Below are 16671 nucleotides of genomic sequence, written 5' to 3'. Positions count from 1 at the left end.
ATATGGTTATATGGGATTTCTAGCCAAGGCCCTCCTTCCCCTTTTGGAGAGCATGTAGGCTAAAGAGTAGAAGGAAGTGAGGAAAATAAGAAAATTAATGTAAAAAAAAAGGAGTGGGGCCCTGAAAATTGGGATGGCAACATAGGGATTGATAATGATGTCGGGGGTGAGGCTGAAGCCCTAGGTCATGCTGAGTCTTCACTAGATAACCTTGTAATAGTCTGCCCTGAGGACATAGCCGCCCCACCTGCAGTCTGCCTTGAGGAGTTGGCCACCCAACCTCCTCCTGAAGGGATTAGCCCTAGAGTGATTAACCCTGTTTCACCAGATGAAACTGCATGCCCTGCAGCAAATGGCTTGGAAGATATTTCTGATTCTTTTTATGACCCACCCCCACCACCCCTCATTTTTTCCAGACCTATGACTAAAGTCCCAACAGGCCTCTAAAGGTGAGGTACAAAGTATCACACACGAGGAGATACATTATATCCCAAAAGAACTGTGTGAGTTTTCAAATTTATATAGACAGAAATCAGGGGAATATGTGTGGCAATGGATTTTAAGGGTGTGGGATAATTGTGGGAGGAATATAAGGCTGGATCAGGCTGAATTTATTAACATGGGCCTATTAAGCAGAGATTCTGCATTCAATGTTATACCTCGAGGGGTTAGAAAAAGTATTAACAGTTTGTTTGGATGGTTGGTTGAAACATGGATCAAAAGGTGGCTGACATTACCTGAGGTTGAAATGCCAGAAGTGCCCTGGTATAATGTAGATGAGGGGATCCAGAGAGATTGGAATGTTAGAGTGGATTTATCATGCAAAGTCTGCTCTTATACCCCAGGAATGTCCAGAGGATGCACTTTTACCAGAAGAGTTAGAAATAAATTTGCGAGACCACTGCCATCATCCTGAAGAGCTGTGTGGTTGCACTTCTCTGTAGGTCAGATATTACTGTAGGAACTGCTGTCACTGAGCTGGAATCCTTAAACACAATGGAGATAATCGGATTCCAAGTTGGCAGAAAACAGGTGGCAGCACTTAATCACCAAAGACAGGGTAGATGTGGCTATTATAATAGACAGCAAACTCAAAGCAGGAGTCAAAATTATATGACTTGCAGAGATTTGTGGCATTGGCTAGTAAATCATGGGTTACCTAGAAATACAATAGAAGGGTAGTCTACTAAATTCTTATTTGAGCTGTATAAACAAGAGTTCTAGGTCAAGTGAACAGAAGTCTAACCTGAATTACAAAAACACAGAGTCAGGGCCCCAAAATCAATTTCCAGACTTGAGACAATTTACAGACCCAGAGCCCTTGAATGGAGGGGAGGTCAGGTCCCTTTGGGGGAGAACCCTGTTACACTGCCACAAATTTATACTGTGATGCATCCTCCAAGCCTTCCTCAAGGAGATCGACAGCCTTTTACCAGAGTAACTGTGCACTGGAGAAAAGGAAATAATCAGGTATTTCAGGGATTATTAGACACTGGTTCAGAGGAGACATTAATCCCAGGGGACCCAAAACATCACTCTGGTCCACCAGTCAGAGTGGGGGCTTACAGAGGCAGGTGATCAATAGAATTTTAGCTCAGGTCTGTCTCACAGTGGGTCCAGTGGGCCTCCGGACCCATTCTGTAGTTACTTCCCTAGTTCTAGAATGTATAATTGGAATAGACATACTGAGCAACTGGCAGAATCCCCACACTGGCTCTCTAACTTGAGCAGTGAGGGCTATTATAGTAGGAAAGGCCAAGTGGAAGCCACTAGAACTGCCCCTACCTAGCAAAATAGTAAATGAGAAGCAATACCCGATTCCTGGAGGAATTGCAGAGATTACTGCCACTCTTAAGGACTTAAAGGATACAGGGGTGGTGATTCCCACCACATCCCCGTTCAACACTCCTATTTGGCCTGTGCGGAAAACAGACAGGTCTTAGAGGATGACAGTGAATTATCATAAGCTCAACCAGGTGGTAACTCCAATTGCAGCTGCTGTTCCAGATGTGGTATCATTGTTTGAGCAAATCAATACATCCCCTGGCACCTAGTATGCAGCTGTTGATCTGGCAAATGCTTTTTTTCTCAATAGCTATTAGTAAGGACAACCAGAAATAGTCTGCTTTCAGCTGGCAAGGTCAGCAGTATACTTTCACTGTCCTACCTCAGGAGTATATCAACTCTCCAGTCCTATGTCATAATCTTGTCCACAGGGACCCTGATTGTTTCTGCCTCCCACAAGACATCACACTGGTCCATTATATTGATGATATCATACTGATTGGACCTAGTGAGCAAGAAATAGCAGCTACTCTAGACTTACTGGTAAGGCATTTGTGTGTCAGAGAATCCAACAAAAATACAGGGGCCTTCCACCTCAGTGAAATTTCTAGGTGTCCAGTGGTGTGGGGCATGTTGAGATATCCCTTCTAAGGTGAAGGATAAGTTGCTGCATCTGGCCCCTCCTATGACCAAAAAAGAGGCACAATGCCTAGTTGGTCTCTTTGGATTTTGGCAACAACTTGTTTCTTATTTGGGTGTGCTACTCTGGCCCATTTATCAAGTGACCAGAAAAGCTGCTGATTTTTAGTGGGGACCTGATCAAGAGGAGGCTCTATGACAGTCCAGGCTGCTGTCAAGCTGTTCTGCCACTTGGGCCGTATGATCCAGCCGATCCAATGGTGCTGGAAGTGTCAGTGGCAAACAGAGATGGAGTTTGGAGCCTTTGGCAGGCCCCTACAGGAGAATCACAACACAAACCCTTAGAATTTTGTAAGGGTCTATGTTGTGATTACCATCTGCTGCAGATAACTACTCTCCTTTTGAGAAACAACTTTTGGCCTGATACTGGGCCTTAGTAGAGATTGAACACTTAATCATGGGCCACCAAGTTACCATGAGACCTGAGTTGCCTATCATGAGCTGATGTTGTCTGACCCACCAAGCCATAAAGTTGGGCGTGCGCAGCAGTACTCTATTGTAAAATGGAAATGGGGTATACGAGATAGAGCCAGAGCAGGTCCTGAAGGCACAAGTAAGTTATATGAAGAAGCGGCCCAAATGCCCATTGTCTCCACTCCTGCTATGTTACCTTCTCTTTCCCAGACCAGAGCTATGGCCTCTTGGGGAGTTCCTTACAGTGAATTGACTGAGGAAGAGAAAGCTCAATATGCAGGTACCACCCGAAAGTGGACAGCTGCAGCACTACAACCCCTTTCTGAGGTGTCCTTGAAAGACAGTCGTGAGGGGAAATTCTCCCAGTGGGCAGAACTTCGAGCAGTGCACCTGGTTGTTCATTTTGCTTGGAAGGAAAACTGGCAAGAGGTGCATTTGTATACTGACTCATGGGCTGTTGCTAATGGTTTCGCTGGATGGTCAGGGACTTGGAAGGACCATAATTGGAAAATTGGTGACAAAGAGGTCTGGGGAAGAAGTAGGTAGATAGACCTTTCTGAGTGGGCTACAAACATGAATATATTTGTATCCCATGTGAATGCACACCAGAGGGTGACTTCAGCAGAGGAGGGTTTTAATAATCAAGTGGATAAGATGACCCATTCTGTGGATACCAGTCAGCCTCTTTCCCCAGCAACTCCTGTCATTGCCCAATGGGCTCATGAACAAAGTGGTCATGGTGGTAGGGATGGAGGTTATGCATGGGCTCAGCAACATGGACTTCCACTCACCAAGGCTGACTTGGCTACAGCCACTGCTGAGTCCCCAATCTGCCAGCAGCAGAGACCCATACTCAGCCCCCGATATGGCCCCATTCCCCGAGGTGACCAGCAGCTACATGGTGGCAGGTTGATTATACTGGACCACTCCCTTCATGGAAGGGGCAGCAATTTGTTCTAACTGGAATAGACACATACTCTGGATACAGGTTTGCTTTCCCTGCAGGCAATGCTTCTGCCAAAACTACCATCTGTGGGCTTACAGAACGCCTTATGCATTGTCATGGTATTCCACACAGCATTGCTTCTGATTAAGGAACACACTTCACAGCAAATGAAGTGTGGGAATGGGCACATGCTTATGGAATTCTCTGGTCTTACCATGTTCCCCATCATCCAGAAGCAGCTGGATTGATAGAATGGTGGAATGGCCTTTTGAAAACTCAATTATGGTGCCAACTAAGTGGCAATACCTTGAAGGGCTTCCTGGAGAGTAATGTTCTCCAGGAAGCTGTATACGCTCTGAATCAGCATGGGCTGTATGGTGCTGTTTTTCCCATAGCCAGGATTCATGGGTCCAGGAACTAAGGGGTGGAAATGGGAGTGGTACCACTCACTATTACCCCTAGTGATCCACTAGGAAAATTTCTGCTTCCTGTCCCTGTGAGCCTGAGCTCTGCTAGTCTACAGGTTTTAGTTCCAAAAGGGGGAGTGCTTCCACCAGGAGAAACAAAAATGATTCCGTTGAACTGGAATCTTTGAAGACTACCACCTGGTCACTTTGGGCTACTCATGTCCCTGGATCAACAAGCCCAGAAGGAGATTATATTATTGTCTGCAGTGATTGGTCCTATCAAGGGGAAATACGACTGCAACTACACAATGGAGGTAAAGAAGAGTTTTCTGGGAATATAGGAGATCCCCTAGGACGTCTTTTGTACTACCCTGTCTTGTGATTAAAATCAATGGAAAACTGCAACAACCCAATCCAGGTAGGACTACCAATGGCTCTGAAACTTCAGGAATGAAGGTTTGGGTCACCTCACCAGGCAAAGAACCACGGCCAGCTGAAGTGCTTGCTGAGGGTAAAGGGAATATGGAATGGGTAGCGGAAGAGGGTAGTGATAAATATGAACTACGACCAAGTAATCAGTTACAGAAACAAGGACTTTAATGCTGTTTTGTTCCTGTTATGCTATTTAAGTTGTAAGATAGCAAGTTTAAGAATGAATACTACCCAAGGACTTGTACCCTATTCTGGAGAGATTTAATGTGTTTCCAGTTATATGCAGGACAGCTGAATATTGTTAGGTGAAAGAAAAAATGTTTTATTGTTTTTGTTTAGAAATTAGGTATGGTTTAAGGTGATATGTATAGCTGCCAAGTTGATAAGGGGTGGACTATCATGGTCAGGTTCATGTGTCAACTTGGCCAAGTGGTGGTACCTGTTTGTCTGGTTGGGCAAGTGCTGGCCTGTCTGTTGCGATGAGAGCATTTCATAGAATTAAATCATGATCACACCAGCTGCATCCACAGCTGATTCCATTTGTAATCAGCCAAGTGGATTGTCTTCTGCAATGAGTGATGCTTAATCTAATCACCGGAAGCCTTTTAAGGAGGATTCAGAAGAGATAGTCTCTCTTCCTGAGACCCTCCATTGGAATCATTGGCTTCACAGCCTGCCCTGTGGATTTTGGACTCTGTGCTCCCATGATCACGTGAGACACTTTCATAAATTTTATACTTGTGAGTGTTCCCTGTTGATTCTGTTTCTCTAGAGAACCCTAATTATACAAGGAGAAAAGCACTTTACTCATGAAGTTTAATTTAATGGCCTGTCATAGGGACCATTATACTTAAATTACAAGATAAACTTTTTGTGAAGTTTAAAAAAAACACTGAGAACTGTTTTACTATTACTAAAGCAAACAAAAGTAATTTTGGTGCCAACTTTCATGCCAACTCTCATATCCTCTTAAAGCAAACAACAACAAAGCCCCAGTAAGATTACTTTCAAACAAATCAAATCATCTAACATATGCTGGCAAATATTTTAGGTGGCCTTTCAATATTTCCTGAATTTCATGTGTTTAATTAGATCCACTCAAAATTATCCAATTTACCTTACCATGACAATGATTATAACTTTTGTGAACCTAAATTTTTTTATATAGTCCAAATTAAGATACATTTCCCCTAAAAGAGGCAACAGGCTCACAAATAAGGCTCTACTGTTCTCTGTAGAGTGGACTCAAGAAGACAGATCTCGGCGATAGGTAAAAAAGCTTCTGATAACATTAAATATTTTGGGGGAGGGGTAATTTAGAATACCTACCTGGAAAATAGCCTACCCAATATTCATGCAACTGCTTTGTTTAACTCACTAGGAGCTCTCTTTAAAACGATATAAGATGAATGCCACTGCTAATGTTGGAAAAACTGGTAACACAAATAAAACCCAAATATGACCAAAGAAGTAACAGAAGCCTTATTTCAGGTGGAAGTAACAGTTTAGCTACAATTAAAAAAAAAGAAGAACTGAACTGTCCTTTTGGACGTGACTTATAAGAAAATTTCTCTCAGTAATTTCTATGGAATAGAATTAAGGAATTCCATTTCTGTGGAATAGACCTTTTAATATTATAAAAGGTCTATCCTGTCCTTCCTTGGCATCAATTACTAAGCTAAATGCATAGTCCAAAACATCTAGTAACTGCCTATAATACATTATTGTAGATAAATCACTCACTAAATTAAAAGCTTCAAAATATTTAGATAAGACCAAATAATAATAATAATAATAATAATTATAGCAATCATGGAGGATTTAATATCAGCCAGGCAATGTGCTAAACACCATTTACCATTTAACCTGCCTATGACAAATAAGACTTAAAAGGGTTAAGTGTCTTGTTCAGGGTCACACAGCTACTAGATACCAGAACCAGAACTCTTAACCAGTATGCTATTCCTACCACTTGGAATACAGATGCCATGAATTTACAAATAGAATGGTCTTTTATTTTTTCTAAATTCTTCTTTTCCAACTCCAAGTTCCAGTCTATTGAAATTTCACAAACAAATTTATGTTCACTAACATTTCCTCTTTTGTAATCTTCATCTTTCACAATATAATCTCATTTATAACTATCTGTGCTTATACAAGTACAGCCATGCAAACTTGGCCTTTGGACAAAATCTATCACCATACCAGCTGTGTATATATGGTTTCTTGTTCCCCTTCCCATTTGGCCTCCTTAAAGTTGTTGTTGTTGTTGTTTTTGGCTTCTATTTTCTTCTCTACTTTTAAAAGGTTTGCAAAATGATTTAAAATTCTGATAAACTTTTAATGCTCAAATTACTCTAGAGAGGAACTCAATATCTAAAAAAGTACTAATACAGGATGTGGTTGACTTTAACATGGTAGGTTTAATTAAGAGATTCATTGGGATAAGCTAAAATTATATTAAAATATTTTTAATATATTATAGATTATCATATATTATAACCATAATAGTATATGATGCTATTTATTATAAACATAATAATAATCATTTAATATTTTTATGGTTATATGGAAGAAGGAGCTGCAGAGAATTAGTATTCTTTTTACCTAGTGACTTTGGTAGGAGATTCTTCACAAATTCCGCATGATCTCCCACGTGTAGTATGCTGTAGACACTGGTATTCATTAATTCCTCCTGGTTGTAACCCAAGTAGGTAGTCACATTCTCTGACACAAATACAATTCTCCCTTCACAATTCACAACAAAGAAAAATCCATCCAAAGCCTGTAGAACCCAAAAAAGAATTTAGAAATGATAAAACAGAAAACCAAACAGTAATAGACATATACATTTCTTCATTAAAAAAAGAAAACAGAATTATGTCAAGTTAAAAAGAAAGGCTGTATAGAAGGTTTACTATTTCATATTCTCTGTGGAGGGGGCAGGATTTTTCAACAGACTGTACACTGATGTTTCAAGCGGGCTATGAATGAATATATCAAACCTCTTCCTTAGGAATAAACTTTATGTTAGCTGATGTGAAGTAAACGATTGTCACATTCATTCAGCCATAAACGTGTTGAATATATGTACATTAATACCTGGTCTCTGCCCACAAGGAACTTTCAGTGAGTGGGAGAGACATAAATATAATAAAACCCCAGTGATGAACGCTGCATGAGAGACACACACAGACTATTCTAGGGGCACAGCAGGACACCTAATTCAGGGTGGAATGGGAGGTAAAGAAAGACTCCTTGCAGGCCTCTATAAGAATTATAAAAGGCACGGCGGACAAGGGAAAGAGGAATGAGGGAAGAACATTCTAGGCAGAGGGGAGAGCATGGCACATAACAGAAACTTTCACCAGTTTGGAGTTGCTGGAGTAGATGGTGTGGGTAGTTCTGTGGCAGGAAATGAGTGTGGGGAGGTGGACAAGAGCCAAATCACAGGTGGCTTCCTATGCACTGAGATGGAGCCAAGGGTCTGCAAAAGGTGATATATGCTTTCCAAGAGGCATATAACATCCTCTGGGGTGCAGAAAGAAACATTAGCACCTCTCTTTATTTTGTGATCAAAAGATTAGGAAGAAATTAAGCTTAATAAATGTATCTACACCCTGGTGCCCCGCTCAGTCCAGATGACCAAGTATCACAAACTCGCGAAGCCCAACAGAAGACCCAGAATGCAGAGGTGGGCAGTGGCTCTTACTTATTTGGAATCTTTCAGTTTATTGCAATATATTTTCACTGGGTACCTGGAGCTGAAGGGATACAGATTGTGCATAGGACTGATTATAAAAATTCAGAAATGGACAGCACAATACTACCTAACTGTAATACAATAATGTGAGAATGATAGAGGGAGGAGGGCTGGGGGCACAAATGAAATCAGAAGGAAAGATAGACAATAAAGACTTACATGGTATAATCTAGGAATGCCTAGAGTGTACAATGATAGTGACTAAATGTGCAAATTTGAAAATGTTTCCACATGAGGAAGAACAAAGGAACGTCAATAATGCAGCGTGTTGAAAACAGATGGTAATTAATATCTTAAAACCTTAATGTATGTGTGAGACAAGCAAAAAAATGTTTATTTGGCAAAAAATTTATATTTTGACTAGTGTATTTCCTAACTTATGAGAATAGCTTAATTGACCACCATAGTACTTGGAACCTTGCGTAGGGCATGAGATTTTGTAGGTGTGTCTAGAGTGATGCCCAGATAAATCCCAGAGTGACTTGAACAGTGAATAGGGAAGTATTTACAGAGTCCTGTAGAGGGAATCCTAAGAAAGGGGGGAAATTCAACTTTCCCAAGTGGAGAATTCTTGATATTCTCACAAGCAGTGGGGACAACCAAAGCAATAGGCAGAGCCTCCAATCTTGGGGTTTGTTCATATGAAACTAAATCCCGCAAAGGATAGGCTAAGCCTACTTAAAATTAGGCCTAAGAGTCACCCCCAAGAGAACCTCTTCTGTTGCTCAGATGTGGCCTCTCTCTCTCAGCCGACACAGCAAGCAAACTCACTGCCCTCCCCCTCTCTACGTGGGACATGACTCCCAGGGGTGTGGACCTTCCTGGCAATGTGGGACAGAAATCCTAGAATGAGCTGGAACTCAATGAGCATCAAGGGACTGATAAAACTTTCTCAACCAAAAGGGAGAAGAGCAAAATGAGACAAAATAAAGTGTCAATGGCCAAGAGATTCCAAACAGAGTGGAGAGGTTATCCTGGAGGTTATTCTTAGGCATTAAATAGATATCACCTTTTTAGTTAAGGTGTAATGGAGAGGCTGGAAGGAACTGCCTGAAAATGTGGAGCTGTGCTCTGGTGGCCACGTTCCTTGAAGATAATTATATGATGATGTGGCTGTCGCAGTGTGACTGTGTGGTTGTGAGAGCCTTGTGTCTGATGCTCCTTTTGTCTACCTTATCGATGGACAAGTAAAAATATGAATTAAAAATAAATAAATAATAGGGGGAACAAATGTTAAAATAAATGTAGTAGATTGAAATGCTGGTGATTGGTGAAGGGGAAGGGTAAGAGGTATGGTATGTATGTATTTTTTTTCTGTTTTCTTTTTATTACTTTTTCTGAATTGATGTACATGTTCTAAGAAACGATCATGATGACGAATATACAACTATGTGATGATAGTGTCAGTTATTGATTATATAACAAGAACAGAATGAACACATGATAAGAATGTTTGATTTTGTATGTGTTATGTTTCATAAAGAAAAGATAAAGTAAAAAAAAAAAAAAGGCAAATGTTCCAAATGGGCTAGCCTATTTTATTAGTTGATGCTAATACGCTATGTTGCAGATTTAAACACACACACACACATAATTTTGTCCCCTCAGGGTAAAGATGAACTTTTTTTTTTTTTTACCATGTCTAATATTTATTGAGCATTTTATTATAGGTTGAGCACTTCACACTTAAAAAAATTAATCATAATGTTGGCCCAATGAGGCATGAGTTGGGGAAACTCAACTGTCAAGTTACTTGCCCACATCACACAGCAAGACATAATAAGGATGGGATGTGAACATAAGTCTGACTCCAGAGCCATTGCTCTTAATTATGACAATAAAAGATGGACTTTTAATAATGAATTGAAAAATAAACCGCTTTTCAAAAAGCGGAATTCAGAAAATTCTATAGAAACAGCACAAGAATGGATGTTTGTAAATTATATCACAGTTATGATTCTGTTGCTGAAAATGATGCGTATGATGTGCAAAACATCTCATCTCTTCCATGTAGAAACAGAACCTTTTTATATGTGTAACACTCTTCCAAGTGAGAATTTCAGTGGGCTCTGAACTCATTTGCTAAAAACATAAAAATGCAACATGTTCTGATAGTTTGAAAGACTTACTGCTTGAGGTCAAGGAAAAGAGAATTTTAATAAAAACGTTTGCATAATTGTTAGGCAGGATTTAAAAATGAGTATCATGACTTATTAAACTCATCCAATGACACTTCCCCATTTGCATCTATCTCATTTGTCAGGTATCTTTTTCAGCTAAGATGAATATTTAAACCAAGTATTAAAATCAGTTGAACTTAGAACTGTATCTTCCAATCACTGCATCATAAAGCATCCAACCAAGATGTAAAAAAATAACGAAGCACAAACACATTCTCTCATTTAAAACTGCTATTAATTTCTTTAGCAAGAACAAAAGAATAAAAATAAGGTTTCTATTTTTATTCCCACCTAACTACAGTGACTAATTTTCACCTAATCCAAAATGAAAACAGGAAAAGGACGTGACTGATAATCTAAAAACCTCGACATCAGATAAATCCTTTGCTAAATTATTTTGTGTTCAAATGAGAGTATAGGGAAGTACTTCCATATTAATGAACTCGTTTTGTTTTTTAAATTAGATTAGCTACAAATGTCATAGTAGGTAACTGATATATATTTGCCTTGTAATTTATATGAAAGTAGGGATAATTAAAATACAGATTTATTTCTTAAAAGTAGATCTAAAAATCCAGTAAGATGTTGTCAGCTATTAACTGAATCAGTGTAAATACAATTTAATTTCCTTAATTTTTTATTATAGATGAAATAAATATTTATAAAAGATTTAAAAACATGAAAATGAGAAGATCCACTAAAATCCCATTCCCAAAAGATAATATTGGTAACATTTCAGGAAAATGTCTTTAAGATTATTCCAATGGATATAAACATCTCTAATTTCTAAAAATATCTGGTTAACATAAACTATAAATACTTGTTCTTATTCTACAAGTTTCCCTTCATATGTTGCACATGTATTTAATATCCAAGTGTGCTAGTAGGAAGCAGTTTTCTTGTTTTTCCAAGTCCTGACAACTGGTCTTATGTCATGCTGTACACAGGAGCTAACAAGTGCCTGCCCACAAAGTACAATATAATCAATCTGAGAGATTCTTCTCTCCGCCCAGGACTGTCTTCCTTGGAAAAGGACTACCCTGAGTCCCACAGCTTCTCATAAGGCCCTGGTGTTAAATGACTATACACACTAAACTCAGTATCACCTATGCAAGTTTCCCGGAGGAGGTTATACTTGAGCTGAGGCTTGAAGGATAAGAGGTGGAAGTCATTCAAGACAGAGAGAACAGCTTAGAGATGAAAAAAAAGAAACCTTCATGTATACACTAGTCAAATTTGTATTACATTTAACAGTAAAAAAATATTTTTTTTAAAGCTTCAAGGTAAAGTAAATCAATAAGGAATTTATCCTGAAGGCAACAGCAGCTATCTTAAAGGCAATGCTTTTAAGCAGAAGAGGGACATGATTTGCTTGCAATGCTACAATAACAATCCAGTTCACATGAGAGCCTGAGTAAAGCACTGGCAGCAAAAGCAATAAATAGAAAAGAATCTGAAAGAGGCAGAATAAACACCTGGCAGCTTCTAGCACATGCAGGAGTAAGGCATTTAGAGTGGCTCCTATGTTAATGTCTTCAGAGTTCTGATAGAAAAACGCCTTTCCCTGAGAAAGAGGATGTAAGGGGGAAAAGAGTTTTCTATTTTTTTTTAAATTTCTTTTTTACTATTTTTAAACAGAAGGGGATTATCCATTCAGTTTCAGAAATGTCATATTTGAGACGGCTACAGAACATTCAAGTGGAAACGTTCATATGGTGGCAAGATATATTGAGAGGGAAGCTCTGAAGAGATGTGGGCTAAAGATAAAGATTTACCACTCATATAGGGGTCGTTGGGGTTTTTGATTTTTGTTTTTAATTACAACCATCTTTTACCCTTCCAAAGAATACCATGATTTCCTCTGGAATATTACTCTTCCTTATTAAATAAAGTCTTGTGGGATTCCTCCTTAAAAAGCGAACCTCGAGGATAATTACAAAAGGACTGAGCGTGGTGGGAGAGCATTCACTCCAGCAGCAGGGTGCTGACCAGAGAGTTCTTCCTAAGAGACTGCTCACAGGGCTTTTGCTTTCTAGTTTTCTTCAGATGGCTTGGTTTCAGTCTGTTTCCAAGGATGGTCCTCTGATATCTGAATAGCATTCTGACAAATTCATGTTTGCTTAATTTATTCAGAATCCCTGTCTGTTGCTTGAAATCACAGAAGCCTAGATGGTAGTAATAGATCCACAAGTAGGTACGTGCACACATGCACACAAGTGCACGCACACACATGTGAATGTATTATACAGAGATGTGGATAACACTGTCCAGGTCACGCACATGGCATAAGGAAGGAAAAGAGCCAAGGCCAGAACTGTGGGGGACACAACAGTGAAGGACCAGGTGAAAAATAGAAATCTGAGAAGGAGGGTGAGGAGAAGCCAGAGAGGGAGAGGAGACAGTGCTGCCAAAGAGGTGGTGGGAAGAGTTTTAAGCAGGAGGGAGGGAGTGGTCAACAATGTCAAAAATGTAGGGGATAGGGTGAAGTAAAGTGAGGAGCCTGGAATATAAATGCGGAACAAAGGGAGACCTCCTGGCATTCCAGCAGAGACTTCTTGGTGAGTAATGGGAAATACAGAGTGTTAGAGGCAGGTAATACAGAGCTCTGGAAAGACTGGGCGAGAAGGCAAAGAGTCATGGAGAAGGAATGCAGATATTTTCTGATGTCAGTTGTGCTGTATTCACTCTGTGGGTCATCTATTTGCTCTCCTTGTTGTTCTGTGTGGTTTCTGAGGAATGTGTGGAGAGACTAGGTTTTAAGTGATTACTGTTTTTCAACAGGAATCCAAGAAATTTCAAGGACCTCTATATCCTATACCTCTTTAGTATCCCAAACAACACTACATGCAGAAAATATATTCCATAATGACTTAACTGAATTGAAAGAGATAGAAAGTTCCAGGACCAGTTTTAAACTTAGGGCACTAAAGCAGGCAGAAAGAACCTCCACAGAAACTAGAAGGTATGGAAAGACTGGTCAACCAATAGCCTCAAAGCAGAGGAGATAAGAAAGAAGTGCTGCAATGGTCAGGCCTCCAGGAAAGGTCCACGTGTAACTGAGTAGTGGGAAGGTGGCAGGTGCAAGGATGGGGCAGAAATGAAGGAAGAAGTGTGAGAGGAACCTAAAGAATCCATTAATTTTTATATTTTTGTTTTCCTCCAATAATTCATTTTAAACATTTTCAAGCATCCAGCAAAGTTGAAAGAATTTTGTAGCAATACCTATATATCCACCATCTATATTCTACCATTCACATTTTTACTATACTTGTTACAATATCATCTTCCAAACTCCAGTCGTGTATAATGCAATTAATTTACTGGGTTGCCAAAAGAGTGTAATAAAGAAAATCAGAGTGTATCGCATTTATTATTTTTTCTCCCCAGCTATTTGTGTATGCATTCACTTGGAGCCTTGTTTTCCATATAGTTTCAATGACTATCTTTTGTATTTTACAATTCTACAAAATTATGAGCTTGTTTCCCTAATAAAAATCATTAAAACCAACACTCTAAAGTGACAAAGTACATGTATGACATGGAGAGGAAACAAAGAATTTAGATTTTGAGGGGGAGTTTCTAACAGAAGAGACACAAATATTTTGCAGCCTGTTGAAAGTAAGGAATGCAGTACAGGAAACAGTTAAAGACAAGAAGCACATATATGGGTGTTTTCTATACAGAAATGAATGGTGAAGCACTGAGGAGAGATGTTATTTTGGGAGCTGGAAAAGCAAAAACTGAATTTGATGAAGTGCTCACATTAGTGGTTGTGTTGCTCTGAAACTGCTATGTACCCCAGAAAAGCATGTTCTTCTAATGCAATCTTGTGGGCGCAGACTCATCGTGGGAGAGACCTCCTGATTAGACTATTTCCACAGAGATGTGGCTCTGCCCATTCAAGGTGGGTCTTAATTACTTTACTGGAGTCCTTAAAGGAGCTCACGGATTGAGAGAGTCAACACAGAGAGCAGAGAGATGAAACCAACACACAGATGTTTGGGATGCTAAATTAAAAGATGAAACCTGGAGCATGCCCTGGAGAAGCTAAGTGAGGAACCGCAGACACTTAGAGAGAAAGCCACTGGAAACAAGAGCTGAGAGAACTTTTTGAAACCAGAAGCTGGGAGAGATGGACAGCAGATGTCACCACGTGCCTTCTTATGTGGTGACAGAGAAACCCTGAAGCCATTGGCCTTTTTTCAAAGTCAAAGTGTCTGTCTCTGGATGTCTTAATTGGCACATTTTCATGGCCTTAGGACTGTAGATTTGTAACTTAAATCCCCATTGAAAAAGCCTGTCCATTTTTGTTATACTGCATAACAAAAATGCAGTTTTGTTTGGTAGCTTTAGCAAACCCAAACAGTGGTAGTGGAGGAAACTATGGTTAATATGGAGGAGAAGTTAGGGTAATAGGACAAATCATATAAAAGGGTTAGAAAATAGAGAGGGCTATCCAAGTTTGAGTTGTTAGGAAGACCTCACCAGCAGGAAGGCCTTGAGGTGAGACAAGGAGGATAAATAAAAAAATATTTATATAGATGAAAAAAATGTAAATAAAGTATAAGTGTCTATAAAAATATATGCACATTTCAGATTCAAATCATATATAAAAATTATTAGATCTAGAGATAGAAAAGCACACACTGGGGAGAAGGACTGTCTGTGTACATCCATGTATGTGCTATTATATATGCATATGAGAGAGAGGCAGGTAAGGCAATGGGCCTGTTGGGAACACAGCACCTGTTTGAGAATAGAGGGAGCAGAGATTATTGGAAAAGCAAGGGAAAAAATGACAGTGGTCATCCAAGTTTAAAAGTTCTACATTTTACAAAGTTTGAAGGATGTAAAATAATGAGTCTCTTATAATGTTTACATAAACAATTAAAAATATTTCAGACAGAAAATTTTTCAGGAACACACCTACTGCAATAAAGCAAGGGCATCATTCATACCTAAATAAAATTTTACAATAGCTAGATTCTATAGTGAATATAGAGATAGTGCTTAGCTAGCTAAATAATTCTACAACAAATCTCTGCAACTAGCTCTAACCACAGCAGAGATAAAGTCAAAACTATAGTAGGCTTCAGTTTTCCATCTATTAGACTGCTTTTATGAAAAATTTTCAGGTTTATTATTGATAATTCTGAACTGGTGGCAACTGTCAAAAAAACAAAACAAAACTATTAACTTTTTTTTATTGTATAGTATAACATAAACAAAGCAAAGAAATAAAAATGCAATAGTTTTCAAAACATTCTTCAACAAGTGGTTAAAGGACAGATCCCAGAGTTTGTTATGGGCTACCATACAATTCTCAAATAGTTTTCATAATAAAATAATTACAAAAAGTTCTTTAAATACTTATTTTGTTTTATAATTTATAAAATAGGATATACAACATGAAAGAAGAGAGAGGAAAAAAACCACATCGGAGAGAAGATGATTTGTGTCACTTTCTGGGTCAGTGAGAACACCTACCTCCAGAAGAAGAGGTCCCAAAGATTCCTTTTCAATCACTCCTTGGCTACTCGATGAAATGTCTGATTTTTGGACATCATCATCAGTTGTTGATTTCTCTGTAACACAGAAGCTTACATTTTCAAACATCCTAAAAGGGCTCATTTCCATTACGGCAAGTATGAAGACATAGATTGACATAACTTCAGATTCAAAGAACATTTATTTTGCATGAAGATGCTTTCACATTTAATCTCAATTAACCTCATTTTATGAATGATGAAATTGAGGGTCACAAAGGTTTTGTGTCCCAAATCATGTAGCTAATAATTGACAGCATGAGAATCTGAATCCTGAGCTACCAAGTTCAGGATTTTTCTAAAAACCAGGAAAATGCTACAAATTTATAGCTTTTTAAAAATTACATAACAAAAGTTTTTAAGAAATGGATAAACTGCTAAAGAATTATTATTTCCTACATTTTCTTTTTCTGATTTGATCAACTGCTACTGCAGAGAGAACGATAACACTATTTTTTCCCCTTTGGGAGCTAGCACAAACTAGCTAACTTTTCATATT

At 38.9% G+C, this 16671-nt stretch overlaps 1 protein-coding gene across 16 annotated transcripts in view; it reads right to left on the bottom strand.

Moving 5' to 3' along the window:
• Window positions 1-16671, bottom strand: part of NCOA1 (nuclear receptor coactivator 1) — a 478179-nt gene that overhangs the window by 78179 nt on the left and 383329 nt on the right. For all 16 annotated transcript variants that reach the window (XM_077152272.1, XM_077152270.1, XM_077152273.1 and 13 more), the window contains 2 exons: window positions 16114-16211; window positions 7291-7468 (listed from right to left, as the gene is read on the bottom strand). In XM_077152272.1, coding sequence (XP_077008387.1) covers window positions 7291-7468; window positions 16114-16211 — 276 coding nt within the window. The remainder of the gene's footprint in view (window positions 1-7290; window positions 7469-16113; window positions 16212-16671) is intronic.

The sequence above is a fragment of the Tamandua tetradactyla genome, chromosome 3 (assembly GCF_023851605.1).
Source record: "Tamandua tetradactyla isolate mTamTet1 chromosome 3, mTamTet1.pri, whole genome shotgun sequence".
Taxonomy (NCBI): Eukaryota; Metazoa; Chordata; class Mammalia; order Pilosa; family Myrmecophagidae; genus Tamandua; species Tamandua tetradactyla.
The sequence above is the reverse complement of the archived record's forward strand: the minus strand, read 5'-3'. Positions and strand labels throughout refer to the sequence as shown.